The 16,098-nt window shown below is 37.2% G+C and overlaps 1 protein-coding gene across 1 annotated transcript; it reads left to right on the plus strand.

The window, feature by feature from the left end:
- The first annotated feature begins 1,560 nt into the window (after positions 1-1,560).
- On the plus strand, positions 1,561-15,865 carry LOC106748081 (otoferlin-like). The gene is made up of 23 exons (XM_014626280.1): positions 1,561-1,731; positions 2,307-2,451; positions 2,753-2,906; positions 3,077-3,245; positions 5,518-5,695; positions 6,400-6,593; positions 6,906-7,217; positions 7,390-7,722; positions 7,947-8,063; positions 8,732-8,866; positions 9,111-9,272; positions 9,503-9,772; positions 9,889-10,105; positions 10,230-10,456; positions 11,236-11,380; positions 11,837-11,966; positions 12,362-12,816; positions 13,091-13,221; positions 13,762-13,949; positions 14,360-14,595; positions 14,878-15,050; positions 15,248-15,348; positions 15,685-15,865. Exons 1-23 carry the CDS (start codon positions 1,561-1,563, stop codon positions 15,863-15,865), a joined length of 4,524 nt encoding a protein of 1,507 aa, XP_014481766.1.
- Positions 15,866-16,098: the final 233 nt, after the last annotated feature.

The following is a 16,098-nucleotide window of genomic DNA, read 5'->3' on the forward strand; positions in this document are numbered from 1 at the left end:
ACACGCCTATTTTATGAGTGACTGATAAAAAGAAGCTTGATATAATTTGTCAAAGTCAAATTAAAGAATTATACCGTTAAAGGGAATTAAAGAATAAATTTCACAGATGAAATCAAAGAATTAAAAAGTTATTAATTTCACCATAATGGATAATTAAAAACTTATTCTAGTTAAAAAAGAATATGCGATGATAATATGTGCGATTTAGTTAAACACGTCAATATATTTTAGGATCACGACTGTATTGTGATTACTGTCAGCGGCGGAATAGGTATGTACTTCGTCAGGTAAAGCTTGTATTTACACGCACTGACACAAAATTGACGTGTGAAGCACACACTTGTGTCTGACAGGATGGCCTTCGATGGAAATGACACGAAGTCGGGGTGGAAGCTATTATTCGAATATGCGCAGTTTCCAATTATAGAAAAATCGTTATAAGATAGCACATGTCACGTAGTTCAACTCCTACTCAAAAAGATGTTTCAATAAATCCAACGTCACAGTCAGTAATTTGTCGTAGGTAGAAATGATTTTTCAGATTACGCCGCTTTTATGTGAAAGAAAGATGAGAAGGTAATAAATTTATATGCAACTATAGAGTTTATCACATAAAATTTAAAAATTATTAAATTCATAAATATTTCTGATATGTGAAAATAAAATTGGTGACTAGCATTATGCGAAAAATATTGCTTCCTGTATATAAAGAATGTTCATCGAAAATAATTTTATAATTAAAGTTTACTGCACTTCGTTTTCACAAATAAATTTATTCATCGGAATTTTTCAAATTATAAATTTCAAATTTTCTTGTTAAAAATGTTATATTTTTCTATGTTTTTGAATCAGCGGTAAGTGATTTGAAATATCTTTGGTAGAGAAATCGAACTACGTGATGGAACTACCAGCTGGGTAAGAAATCAGCGGTAGGTAAGGAAGGAAAAACGGATATCTTTTATCTAGTGATTATAACTTCTCAGTATATCGTAGGATGATATTTTCATATAAAATAAACGTATAAGAAAAACACGATAATGATATAATCGATTGCGAGTAAAAGTAAGTTTGTTGATAAGTTATCTTGTTTCCGAAAACTTCGCGAGAAAACTATGGATTTATAAAATTATCAAATGTAATTACAAATAATACGTACGAAAATAGAAATCTCACAGATAGAGTGTAGTTACTATTATTATTCTAACACGGATGTAACAACAACTTTTTACATCGACGTATCTAAGAATACTTTATAATAAAGTGCGGAAAAAATACTCACATGTGCCATAAAAAATGCTTTAAAGGAAATATAAAAATACCCTGCGTAGAGTGTGATGAAGATACGAAAAACTTGATCACGGTGAAACAATTTTATCGAGCCCCCTGGAAGTACCACCGTATATACGCGTGTGTTCGCCGCCCGTGTATCCGCGGCGCATAAATTCCGAGCCGTCGCATTTGTAGTTTCGAGTATGTCGCGAAACAAACAAACGGCAAGTTAAACAAATGCGAATAACACCTGGCGTGTGGCCAATATCAGCGATCGATTTTGCGGCCGCAATGCCTTTCAAGAAATTTAGGCCGAAGTTCTCCGTTTACCAAGTTTGCGTAACTATACTCGAGGCGAAACACTTGCCGCAAAACGCAAACCCACTGGTCGTCGTCAAAGTCGGGAATCGCAAGAGAAGGACAATGGTGCGCGAAAGGACCGATAATCCTATCTACAACGAGGTGAAGTTGGTCGGTCTGTCGGGACTATGTCTCGATCGATGCGAAAGTAATGCAATCGGAAAGTTATAACGAGTAGAACTCGCAAATCGTCTTACGTGTCCTTGTAAGAGGACAATAATCTTGGAAATCTTCGAATTCTTTTCAAATATTTCAACTTGACTTTTTAAATACGAAGATTCCTTACGATCGATGTATAATCAGTGGAGGATGAATTAATTACATTTTTAACATTAAACATGCTTGAATATTTGCAGACAGTTTCTTACAAGTCTAAAACTTGGAGCTTTTTTATTGTTATGCTGATTCTATAATCTTAATCATAACAAAACTGAAAATTATTAAAAATTTAAACAATTCTTACATTTCTTTAATATTTTAGAAAAAAATTGGAATACATATTTTTTTTTATTCAAAAAATTGGCAGCAAGATTACATATACTAACAATTTCTATACTTTGAATTTCTTTAAAATTTAAACGTTCACTTTTTTAAATATTGAGATAATTTAATAAATACGTTTTATTTGTAAATTTTTCGTATACATATTTATATATAATTCTTTGTATAATATACAGTACTTCGTATTCGATTTCACATGCAGTCTGGACGCTTTGCTAGGCACGAAAATCACGATAGCAGTGTACCTGCGGAACTTTCTTCGACAACGAAAGTTCCACGGAAGCATTTTCTTTGAAGTCGCAACGGTATGGGAACAACCAGGTTAGAAAGAAAAGATTTAAGAAACTAATAAAGAAATCGATAAGTTTTACGAGACACGTAATTTATGAACTGAGAGACGATAGTTTTATTTCCCGTAAGTTATAAACAACCTACATAATAAAATTAAAAATGATGATGTCACAAATCTCTTAACAGATTATACATAAAACTGGGAGAAAGATATTATACAAAAAATCTTAGACCATTCCAGAAGTGTCATTTTTTAATTGAAGGACGACCTCTTCAATTTTTCTAGATGACAAAGGTGATAATGTTTTACAAACGTTATTATCATTTATAGACCGACAATATTATCACAAGTGGGCTGTACTGACAGACCCAAAAGATCCAACAATGGGTCCAAAAGGTTATGTGAAGTGCAATATTACGGTGAACGTGAGGGGTGAGAAAGTTAAAGTGCATCCCGAAACAGAAGGTGAAGATGACATCGAAGGGTAATTGCTCCGCAATGTAAATCAAACATTTCGATATTATTTATATATTAATGTGTTTATTTATAATTTATAATTTGCATCAACCGGCTTGTCCGAAATTTCACCACTTACACTGATTAGTGACCAAAAGAACCCTCTATGCGCATAACAAGCATAATGTATGAACATAGGAACCTGTTATTACCTCTCGGAGGTGAGAGCTTGCCTTTCAGGCAACGCGCACGATACATTTTTGTCGTTTACCGCGCTGACGGATTACCGGACATGAGCAGCTTATGCAGTAAAAGCGATTTCGAAAACATTAATCCCTACGTGCAAATATCGTTTGCCGGGATGAAAGTATGTTACAGTAAATTCTTTAACTTCCTGATTCTGTGCAGAGATGAAAGTTCGTAGCGATTTGCATGCTTTAATTTCGTATTGAATTTAATGATTTAATCCGTACTACATCACACGCTGGTCAACTTATGGTTTATAACTTAAAAACTCGTTGCGATATTTACATATTTGTTTCAAAATTTTTTAATTAAAAAATATATTATGCCGTTAAAAATATGTTATCAATGTAGATATCAAATGATTCAAACCTCGGAATGATTCATATCTCGGAAATCAATGCGATTTATAACTACGCATGCACTACATCATTCGATGATCACTCATCAGTCAGCGTCGGAATGTCCAGCCGATCTATAAACGAAATTCGCAGCTGCATCCTTAACCGCGTCGTTCGGCATTCGGAAGTTCGTGGTTCCATCACTTTGAATAATGGTTCCACGATTACACCGTCCACTTCATTGTGCCACTCACGACGCGATTAATATTCACGTCTTGATGGCATTTTACGAATATATCGACGGAAAGTTTTGATTTATCGCGAAGCAAAATCTGAATATACGAAATTTATTTAATATATATCCATCCGCGGTACAACCAATTCCGACACTTTGGAAATATATTTACGGTGTAATAAATTTCGATACTTCGGAAACGCACTCGCACCTCGCGAATCGGATGAAAAGAATTGCGAACCGAACGATTACGAAGTCGATTAATCTTTCATGATATCTGTGCAAAGCAATCGACATACAAACATTTATAAGCGAAATAAATCGCATTAATTTCAAGGGAATTTTTTAAAAAATCCGCTCTGAACTTCCATCTATGAACTTACCACCTTAAATTTATCTATTTGTCACTCACCAATATTATCAATATTCCTTTGCATTCACCGAAACTACGCCTCTGGAACTTAAAATATCGCTGTGCGACATACCAGATCTGCAATCAGAAATAATTTATCTAATTAATCACAGCGATAAGATAATTAATCAGTGTAGGCCGTCATGCTTTATTTATATTAAAATTAGGGATTGAGGATTAAGGATGCTAAAATTTACGATCCTTCTGACATGTTAATCGTAACACGAGTATCGTAGATTCTTGTTACATTGGCGCTCATCAATTTACGAAAATTGGAAATAATAGAACATTGTCGAAGGTCGTGTGTCTATGGTTCACTATAACAATACACAGATTTATATGCGTTCTCATGAGAGATATTGGAGAGTTTTAAGGTATCCTGTACAGTGGAATGAGATAATTTATAGAATGTAACTGTTCTAGGGTTCGACAAGTGAAAAGTGGCAAACCTACTCCCCGAAATTCCACGAGGGTATTATTTTCAAGGAAATGTTTCCCGCGCTTTGCCATCGTGTGAGAATCGCTATAAAACACCGTATCGACAGTTTTCGAACTTGCGTCGTGGCAGTTCATACTTTGGACATGGCGAAGATTTCAAATTCCGAGGAGTACGGTAAGATTGTCAAGTTATTCTCTACCAAGGATACAAAGTATCCCGGGTGACTTTATTTTTCACCAAATACAAAACTGCTTCTATAGATCAAATAAACATCAGAAATAACGGTAAATATTTTACACCGATTTTTAATTTCTCATTGCGATCTTAATATGAGATTTTGGATCATTCTTTGTACGATAAATTTAGGTCGGCTTTATTTTATCTCGACAAACTTTTATATAAAAATATATAAATTCGCATAAGAGAGTTTAGAGTAAGCTTTCTGAGTTTAACTTAGGTTAAATTTGAATGTCTATATTGAAGTTCAAGTAATAACGTGAGAGCGCGACGCGACGTGGGAAATTGAAAAAGGTAGCAGGAAACATTTAGCCTTTCAACAGGATTTCTCCCAACTTACGGGCCGTCTTTCATCCACTTTTACGGATCCGGGTCGGTGGAAAAGAACGGCTGCTCTGGCAAATGCTTGACGGCTTTGCCTTTGTATCGTGGAAGGGTGCTTGTGTCGCTGAAAACTGAAATGGATGACCCGAACGCATCCCCTGGAATCGGAGTCGAGACAGTCCTAGCATTTCCCATTATCGAAGTGATTCGATTTCTTAAGATGCACCATTTTCGCGATTACTATCTCATTCATATATAAAAAATCTCGACTTCCGCTAGAATGAAATAAATTTCGTTGCCGTGATTATTTCGTAATATCTTAAGTAAAACAAATATTCAGTAATAAAACCTAACGATATTGCAAGTCCGCGATAAACTTGACTCATTATGAAAAATGGTGGAATCTAGAAAAATTTCTGGTCAACCGAGGAATATTTCTTGGTCGGCGTTTTGTATGACGTATGTTTGATCGACCGTTCCCGATTCGGGTCAAAATCGATCAGCTTCGAATTGAGCTTGGGAAACGCGGGCAATCGGCAATTCCCGCGTAGTCAGTGCGCCGAGAACAATAACGACGACCAATCAGGTACCCCATGAACTTTTATTTGTGTCGGTTATATCGTCGCTTCTGTATAAAAGCTATTTTAATGCTAAATGTGGTCACTATGTGAATAGATGGAAAAGGAAGCAAGAAAGTTCTCAAACACTCCGTTCCAAATATCCCTCTTTCTTTTATCTTCTTTTGTTACTTTAATTCTGGAAACTCGTAACGTTATTGATCTTATCAATTGTAATCTCTGTGGAATGGTTCTCAATAACAAGACAAATTCCCAGATGTGGTGAAGGAACGAGTATTATGAAAGAGGAAATTCATGTCCCGCAACGCTTCTTTTCGACAAAACAGACACTTCGTGATATCAGAGACGACGGCAATATTCTCTGCGTCTAACATCTCTGAAAATTTGTCACTGTTGTTAACAGCTATTCTGTATTTGGTTGGTGTGAAAAATATGCTTTCGAGTCATCAATACGAGACGGAGACCGTATTTAGTATTAAATGCGCGATGACAATAGAGAGTTTTTGCAATGAAATTTTTCAGGTACGGTGAACGCTAAAATGCCTTCCCGGTATTCACTGTTGGTATTTCAAATATAAATATGTAACATAAACATATAGATTCGCAGTACTGACAGTAAATATCGGAACGCACTTTAGTGTTTACTGTATCTGAAAGACAATATCGCAAAAATTCTCTAATATCCGTTTTTCTCTATTTTCGTTTTCGACAGAAAACGAATTGTGGAAAAAGCGGCCGAACTTCGTAAATCAATCAATTCCGCGAGCTACAGGCACTCTGGACGGCGAATATAATTACCTGCCATTAGGGTCCAGGAAGCCTTGTTTGTACGTGAAATCATGGTGGCCAAATTTGGAATATCGAATGTACAACAGTAATAATCTTCAGCTTATCGTCGATTTTCTGGTTGGTCACAATTATCGTTTATGATTTAACAGTTATAAAAGATATGTTAATTTATTATTTTGTTATTAGTGACGAATGGGCTTTGTTTTGAAAAAGATTAGATTGGTAAAGATATAATATATTATCTCATTGGACATTCGAGAAAATGGAAAGTTGATTAATATAAGGCAATAAACATGGAAAATGGAAAGTTGATTAATATAAGACAATAAACCTGGCTTGATTTTAAGTCAAACTTGCTGCGATAAAAATATAAAAATATCGAGAAATTCTACGAATTTTATCGCAAAAACTGTTCTTATTCGATCGTAGGAGACGAGACTGGAAAAACTAGAAGCTCTTATAGCCGCAGGGGATCTTGAAGCCTTCGCGATCTACAACGAAACGATTCACGCGCTGAAAGCTCACTGCGTGCGCTACTTGCAAATACTTAATAGCGACAAGTACGAAGAACGTACAACCACTAAACTTGATCGACATCGATCGAATCTCTGTCGCAGAAACATCGAGGACATCCTCAAGAGGATCAAGATCAACGGTGAACTCCCTAATAACAATTACATGAGAATCGCAATGGTCCATGCGTATCAATATTTAAGGAAAGTGATGGACCTGTGTGAAGAGGTGAGCCGACAATCCGAGAGAAACGAAGATTAAGAGATGCATTTTGATATAACGCGAAGCGAATGCCGAATATCGGAATAGATGACGAATGGTTAAACGTTTCCTCGAATTTGCCGCGAATCTACTGATTCTAAGTGATAACCCACTTAATCCCGTCTTCGCGTTCAATTAGCCTCAGCACAGTCTCCCAGACGTCTTCGTCTGGATGATCGCTGGCTCGAAGCGAGTCGCTTACTCGCGATTACCCGTGCAGCGGATCATCTACTCCGAAGAAACCGTCGAGATGGACGATAAGCGTGGCCGGCTAATCAACCTCTTCCCCAGGAATCCAGACGACGAAACCGAAGCTATCGAATATAGCGCCTGCAAAATCGAAACCTTCCTCTGGCTCGGCAACGCGAAATACGTCACCGCCTGCTGGAGCGCGATTCCACCGGGATACGAGGTCGATCACGGCGCAAATGTCGATACCTTCCCGAAGTACCTCGAGTACAATCAGTCCTCGGTGAGAAAACGATCTTCGAGAAAGCATTACGGCGTCACGAGCAAAACATGACTTGGTAAAACGTAAAAGGAAAGGAGGAATGAAAAAGGAAGAGAGAGAGGGAGAGAAAGAGAGAAAAAAAGAAAGAAAAATAATAGCTCGATGTAGATAAGAGTGCGAAATTAGAAGTTCGATATCGTGCGTGAAAATGAAATCGTGATAATGCGATACGGTGATTATTCTAGATATTCCAATTGCGAGCGCACATATTCCAAGGCCGCTTCAACCCCGAAGCGGACACTTTCGGCCTGCTGAATTCGTTTATTCGCGTTGTATTTCGTGGATACACAGCTACCACACAAGTGAGTTATGTGAGATTTTAATGGAACATGATTGCGCGTGACGTGCGAAGTTTACTCTCTCCTCGTTCCTGAATACTTAGATTACAAAATTTCAAGTGGAATATAACTTGTCTGCCATCTCGCAGATGTTATTGCGATAATCCTTTTTCGCGTGTTGGTCATGCTATGTGTATGCACGCGATAATAACGGTTATCACGACCGTAAAATTTCCACGGCGTATGCTTCTCTATGACATTTTACTTCCACGAATTCGCACAAAGATACCGCTGCTGATGCAACGCGAGTATGATTAATGTTACGCGTCAAACATTGCGTTTAAATGAAAGCATTCGCTTTCATGGCAGTCCGAAAAAGTATATTTATTTTACCTTATCACAATAGTGAAAATAAATTAACAAATTGAAAAATTTTATAACAGTAAAATATTTTAAAATGATTTCAATCTCTCTCATGTGTAATATTTATTTGTATCATATCAATAATTTTATTGATTACAGAGAGACAGTATTTATATAAAATTTAAAATATAAAAGTATGTTTGGTAGATTCAATTAACAAATTGGAATCATAAATTCTACAAAAAATAAAGTATTTGTAGGAGAGATATGTATTGCTACTAAAACATTATCTCAAAATAAATATTGAGCGTATAATTGTTTGCGCACAGATAATAAAACAAAGTCTCCATCCATTTTGGGACCAGACCTTGATTTTTCCTCCGGTTACCATACACGGCACTAAGGAGTACATTAAATCACTACCACCCAAAGTTGTCTTAAAGGTTTACGATCAGGATTTATGGGTAAGCAAAACAATGAACATAGCAAATTTTTCAGCAATATCAAGAATAAATGTGTACACAGTAAAAATATAAAATGAGTATTTTGAGAAGTAATAAGTAAGAAGTAGTAATAAGCAAAGTAATTCTCGTTACTAAAATAAATAGAAAGAAAATAATATTAACGATAATTCTAACTATATTTTGCTATTACTGAACCAGAGAGAATTGTGTTTTATATATGTTTCATCCGAGAAAAATAATACAGGGCGTGAAAGAATTTTGCGGCAGGTGCATCGCGATGCCATTAGTGAAGCTCGCAACGGAAACTTACTCGCCGCCTGATTTCCCACCGAAATTGCAATGGTACAAATTTCAGTCGCAAAGATATTGCACCGGTTCCGTACTCGCCGCTTTCGAGCTGATAGAAGTGAGTTATCCATCTTTTCTCTCACAAGCAATATATCGAGAAAAATGTAAGCTTTATTCTTTTCTCATAAATAATACGTACACTATATACATTATGTGTATTACCTCGACATCATCACCTCTAACTTCTTCGTATAAGCAACACACCGGATTAAATCTTCCTTCTGATTTAAAGAAGAAAAAAGGATTCCATCATAACTCAATTCACAATGTCCGATAAAATATATGCAGACGGAAAGCGAAGAGAATGCGGATATTCCGATGAACATGTCAACGGTGGATAAGATTTACAGCATCCCGCCGGACATCAGGCCGAAAATGGCGAACCACAGGCTGGAGGTGGTCTTTTGGGGTGTACGCGACATGAGGAAGATAAACTATACGCCGGTACTGAGGCCGAGAATTATAGTGGAGTGTGCCGGAGTGCACATCAAGTCGACAGTAATTGAAGACGCCGCGAAATTCAGCAACTTTCAAGAGCCATACATTATGATTGAGCTGGTAATTTTAGCCGGCGATCGTAGACTAGAAATTAACGTTCCGTAAGAAAGAAACCCGCGCGCGATACCGCTAATGGCGAGAAAACAGAAGTACTTTAGAACGCATTATTCACCAAGGAAATGCCCGAGCTCGACATTTACTATCCGAGCATCACCATAAAGGCTTACGAATCCCGCGGATTCGGCTGCTTCAAGTATGCAGGGATCTGCACTATCCCCAGTATTCGCGTGTTCCTGCAGCAATTAATAACAGAGGCGGAGTATAACGAGCAGATATACGAGTCGAAATTTCTACCGAAATTTCAGCCGGCGAAGCGACAGGCGACGACAATGTGTAAGCGCATTTTATACCACCGTTTAAACGATGTCTAGAAATTCTCAATTTAAAATTGAACCACCGAAGAAGATGAGTTCTATTTTATCGCATTATATCACTTCTGTTTTATCTTCGTCAGCAGTGCCTTTACCGGTAGATTATAGCCCTTCGAAAGAGGAGAGAAAAGGTCTAATTGCATATAAAAGAATGGCTGGAACTGACATTTATTCCAAGCTGAAGAGACTACGTGTAATTATAAAGCGGATATTAAGGTTCGATTTTCTTACCAAGAAAAAAAAAGTGGAAATACAGGAGGATGATGACGACGAGACTCTCGATTGGTGGAATAAATATTTTGCTTCCCTTCAGGTACAAAGAACGCAATCATAGAATCGGATCAAGTAAACAGCTGCTCTAAATTTTCTTTTTTATTGTTTAATTTGAATTTTCAATCGTCTTTAAACATGCGAATATTCAATTTCTTTAGAATTTTACTCGAATCAGCTTTATTTTCCAATAATGACTTGAGTCACGCTGCTGTTAAATGAACCGATTCTGATGATATCCACGTAGAACAAGAATTTCGGTTAAAGTCAATCAGTGGAAACACCCGATATATGCAAATTAGTGCGTGTTCGATCCGTAGGAAGAGAGAAATAGAGAGTTGGGAATCACGATAACGTTTCGTCATAAACCCGTAGCGACGTTCAAGGTACACTTTAATGCACTTGGACGAACTTGAGAGTTTAGACATTGAAATCAGATCTATTCCACGGAACTAGAGATGCAGCCGCAATTCGAAGGATTTCAAGATCGTCTCAACACTTTCGAACTATGGCGGGGAAGGAAGTATGAAAATCCCGATCAAGCCGAAGATAATTACGCTGGCAAATTTAAGGTTAATTAACATAAGAAAATTATATTTTCAAAACAAACTCATGTTTTTTAGTTATTTTCATTTCATTATATGGAAACATTGTTTTAACTTCAAAAATATTTTATCTATATTTTCTTAATATAAATCAGTTAAATGTTTCGAATGCAATCACGAATATAGAGCGTAAAATTATGTAAATTTACTAGAAGTCTCGATTAAACAAAAACGGTACATGATTCGTAGTTTACATCAATATTTTGATTATCTGCAGGGGCACATTTCTGTATACCGATGGCCGCACCCTGACAACCTCCCATGCAAAACGAGAAGCGGGAGAGACGCGGCTAATGGCCTGTGCAACGATTATCCACCTCAAGAGTCCGTTAAGCTTCTCGTTAGACTCTACGTTGTAAAGGGTTAGTCATATGCAAAAAAGTTCGAGGATCATGTGTTAAAGGAATAAATTTGCTCTCAAAATTAACTCTCGAAAATATCCTTTGAAAATATCCTTTGTGACTTGCACTTTGTTAACAATTTTATTGCTTTAGAGAAGAATAGAGGCTCTAAAAACTAAAAAAAAAAAGACTAAAAACTACAAAGGCGCGGTATAAAAAACAACTCAAAAATGATTTTACTGGCTAAAAACGAATCTCGAATTTATCGAATATTGAAATTGTTGACGAAGCCGAGCATATGATTCTTATAAAGCACTATGTCATCTTTTTTATGAAATACTGATTATTTCGCATTTCTAAGCAATGAATATATCGTTCACGTCTATTTTATTCACTTTTACTCTATATCCTGCACATCTCGATAAACAGAGCACGTCTTCGATATTGAGGCCGACAGTAAATTTGCTTCCCGCACAGGCATCAACTTACAACCTAAGGATCCCTTCACCGGTAAATCTGACCCGTACCTCTTCGTGAAGTTGGGAAAAAATTCTATAAGCGACAGGAAGAATTATATAGCCAATCAATTGAACCCCACGTTCGGCCGGTAAGGTCTACAAAAAGCTGCCACCGCTCTTTTCCAAGGCGCCTCGAAGCGTAGCCTCGCCCTCTGGACGTTATCGGAAAATATGTTTTATCGATATCAATCTGTGCATCCATGCGTATCGACTTTTTGCAGCTTTCAAAGCTACACGATCGAACTTTTTAGCTAGTCTACAGACGATAACAACGATAAACATAAAAGTATTGTTTTATCGAAAAGAATATTACTTTATTAAATAAGTTATTTTCCTTCTTCAAAAGATACAAAGAATAATAGATGATCCCTTAACTCCAATAATGAATGCTATAGGTTTAATATTCAAGTATAATCGAAAATAATCAAATATGGAAAATTATTCTAAGATTGTCCGATATGTTTGAAACTATAAGTTTCATGAGACTAATTCAAAGTAAATTTTCCCTTCAAAACTATCGAGTTAAGGATCACAAAAATGTTGTAACTGAAGAGAAGATAAACAATCGTGAGTATCCCCAAACAATCTCTCTACTGTCTGGTAGTATGTTCGAGATCGAGGCGAGTTTCCCGCGAGATTACATGTTGCTGATTCAAGTGTGGGACTACGACGCGACAACGGCCGACGATTTGGTGGGCGAGACGCGAATTGACATCGAGAATCGATTTTACAGTCGACACCGAGCGCACTGTGGAATCGCGAACGTTTACAGCACCACGGGTTATAACTCCTGGCGAGATCGCGAAAGACCGACACAGATCCTGGAGTTCCTCTGTAGAACAAACAATCTGCCGTTGCCGGAATACTACGAACATGAAGTTAAGATTGGCAAACAAACTTTCCCCTTCCAGGCCGTGATCGAACGCGAAAAAGACGTCGGTATGATGAATTTGTCCGAAAAGTCACGAAATTTTTATACTTTCAAATGCCGATAGTGTTTCTTACCCCGCTATCTTAAAAGTCTTCGCGAGAATAGTTTAAAGAATTTAAAGTAAACCGATTTTCCGCGTATAGAGAAACGCATTCGAAACGAAAAGCCCTTCATTTGAGCGCCGTTACCGGCGATAAATGAACTTTTCGTGGCTCTATATCACGTACACGGTGAAGTAACACGTAAACGTATTTATTCCGAATGATCGATGCGCGCCGACAGACAGAAAAGAATACATGGCTCTGAACGTGCTTCATCGCTGGCAAGATTTCCCCATCTGTGGATGCGCTCTGGTGCCGGAGCACGTTGAGAGGCGACCGCTTTTCAACGCTAAGAGGCCTGGCCTCGAGCAGGTAACACAACATGCGCGACCTTATGCTATGAAAAGTAACTCCGCTCCTCGGGAAACGTGATCGTCATACGAACGTTGTTTTTTTCCGCGGAAGGAAAGCCATACATCCTAATTACATTACTTCACGAAACAACCCATGCTTCCCCGATTCTGGACTTGAATAAATCAGAAGGCTGGAACCTACGCACTCGTGCTCTTAAATATTTCCTCATCCGAGACGTTCGCGTTATCAAATATCCTACTAACGATAATAAAACAGAAACGTCCCTTCAACGATATCGTTGCTCTAAATACCTCTGAATCTTGATTAACGTTAGATTTAGCGTTATACCGTGTCAGTGTGTTTACGCTCAATTACTCCGTAATCAAAAAAAATTTTCCTTCGTTTACGTTTTCTCGTTTACTCGTTTATACGGCACACCGGAGTGATTCGTTTCACTTTGTGGAAAGAACCGTTAAATTACGTATCACGAAATTCCTCGTGCGAGCGCGACCGCACGGTAACGGCATTAACGTAGCCAACGTACAAATGACATCGCAGGGCAAGCTGGAGATGTGGATCGACATGTTCCGTATCGGACAATTGCCGCCGAAACCGGCAGTCGATATCGCTCTTCAGGCACCGGAGGAATATGAGATTCGCGTGATTATCTGGAACACCGAGGACGTGCCGTTGGTCGAGAGTCAATTTCTTACTGGTGAAAAGTGTTCCGACATTTACGTCAAAGGGTACGTCATCGTGAATATGGAAGAACGATAAGCGAGTTTTTTTACGCAATTATACGGCAACTCGAGAGCATCTCGTGGTGAAACATATTTGTACGGATGAACGGCTGAAACGCCACAACAAGTTGTATCAACATTAATTCTTTCCGTATGATTGACGGACAGATTCGTTTATTTCTCCCTCTTGGCATTGCAATCCGATATTGAGAGATTGGTTATTTAAATCATCTAACCCCAAAATGTTCCGAAATTAAATTGAGTATCAATAAGTTTTTCGGAATAACCGTTCTTAATTCCGGTACAATAAACTACCGGATTTCATCGAAGAATCGGTCGATTGATTCTCCCGATAATCAAATATCCACAATCGGATTAGAAAAGCGGTTTGCGATTCGTTCCAAATAATTGCGCAGGTGGATCCTATATGAGGACTATCAGAAGACCGACATCCACTATAACTCGCTGAACGGCGAGGGTAACTTCAATTGGAGATTCGTGTTTCGCGTCACGTACTCGAAGGGCGAGAACGTCATGATAGTCCGCAGAAAAATGTCGGTGTTTGCCAAAAATGAGACGGAGGAGAAGCTACCTTGCAAACTTTATCTACAAGTCTGGGATAGCGATCACTTTTCCTCGGACGATTTTCTAGGTAATCAAAATATGCTATCGGTCTGTATCACTAAGAAAACACTTCAAAGAGATACCGATCATTAAGAAACATTGCCTAAAGTATTTAAATTTTCAAGATTAATGTTTACATTTCTTAATATAACTTGAAGACACGTGCAAATTCCGGCTGCAAGCAAGAAATTGCAAATTCTGGAAATAAACCTAACTTCTGAAATGTATATTACCAAGTTTATAACCAATTAACACGAGATTCGCATGTGTTTGCTATACATTCTTTTAAATAGTAATCAACGTATTGCAGGAGAATTGACACTGAATTTGTCAAGAATGCCGCGGGGAAGTTCGGTTCCTAAAAAATGTACACTGAAATTACTCGAACCGCAATTACCCACAGTGAATCTGTTCAAAGTTACACGGACTAGAGCTTGGTGGCCCTTCAAGCACAGTGTGAATGCTGGAAGATATATTCAAACGGTAAACTATTCGAAAAAACATTTCTGAGACATTACAATAATCTATATGCATATCAACTTGTAATATCCGTAACCGAACCAAATTTTAGTGATAAATTATGCTTCAAAAGGAAGGAAGCATAAATAAAACTGGAAAAATATTCGAAGATTCGCAAATAAAAATGTCGATTTGTTTAATAATTTGTTTGCTTATTGCAGGGTAAAATCGAGCTGGAAATATCTATTTTACAAGCAGAAGATGCAGATGACCAACCGGCAGGCATGGGAAGAGATCCACCTCAAAGTCTTCCACCTCCAAGGTCATCTATTTTCTAATTTCTTAATTTAACCATAAAACCACAAACTTGATGATATAACTTAATAATATATATCCTTTACTTATTTCTAGAATTTTTTTCTTCGCTAGCTTATTTCTATATCGTGATTCGCAATGAAATAAAAGATCATTACTTTCAGTTAGACGCAATTGTTGTTGTTTTTATAAGTACTCGGTTTTTTAATCAAACTAACTCAGCAGTCATTGCTTCATCGCACATGAAAGAACGCGATAATTATTTAAATATCAAGCAAATGTTGCTCTTTATATAACGGTGTGTACTCCCAATTATTAATTATTATTATGCATATGTTTACAGGCGACCTGATACTTCCTTTTCTTGGTTTCACAACCCGTGGAGAGCATTCTGCTTCGTTGTTTGTCGCTATTATAAATGGAGAATAGTATGCTGCTGCCTATGCGTCTTACTTGTAATGCTAGTAGCGTGCGGGATATATGCTTTTCCCGGATACTTTGTTAAACGACTCCTAGGTGCTTAATTCTAACATGAATACATGATTTGACAAATATGTGTCTGTTCCTTTGTTATTAATTTATTTGCTTTTCTAACCGATAGCTAAAATATAAGTTAGTCACATATATTTTTAGACACATATAACTGTTCTCTTTGTTACTCTGTTCCTGATAAAAATAATGATTGATTTGATATTAAATCTTTAATATTAATTTTTTTATAATCTTGCTTAGATTATATAGCATATATGTATAGTAT

The sequence above is a fragment of the Dinoponera quadriceps genome, unplaced genomic scaffold (genome assembly GCF_001313825.1).
Source record: "Dinoponera quadriceps isolate SergipeBrazil2010 unplaced genomic scaffold, ASM131382v1 scaffold2420, whole genome shotgun sequence".
Lineage (NCBI taxonomy): Eukaryota > Metazoa > Arthropoda > Insecta > Hymenoptera > Formicidae > Dinoponera > Dinoponera quadriceps.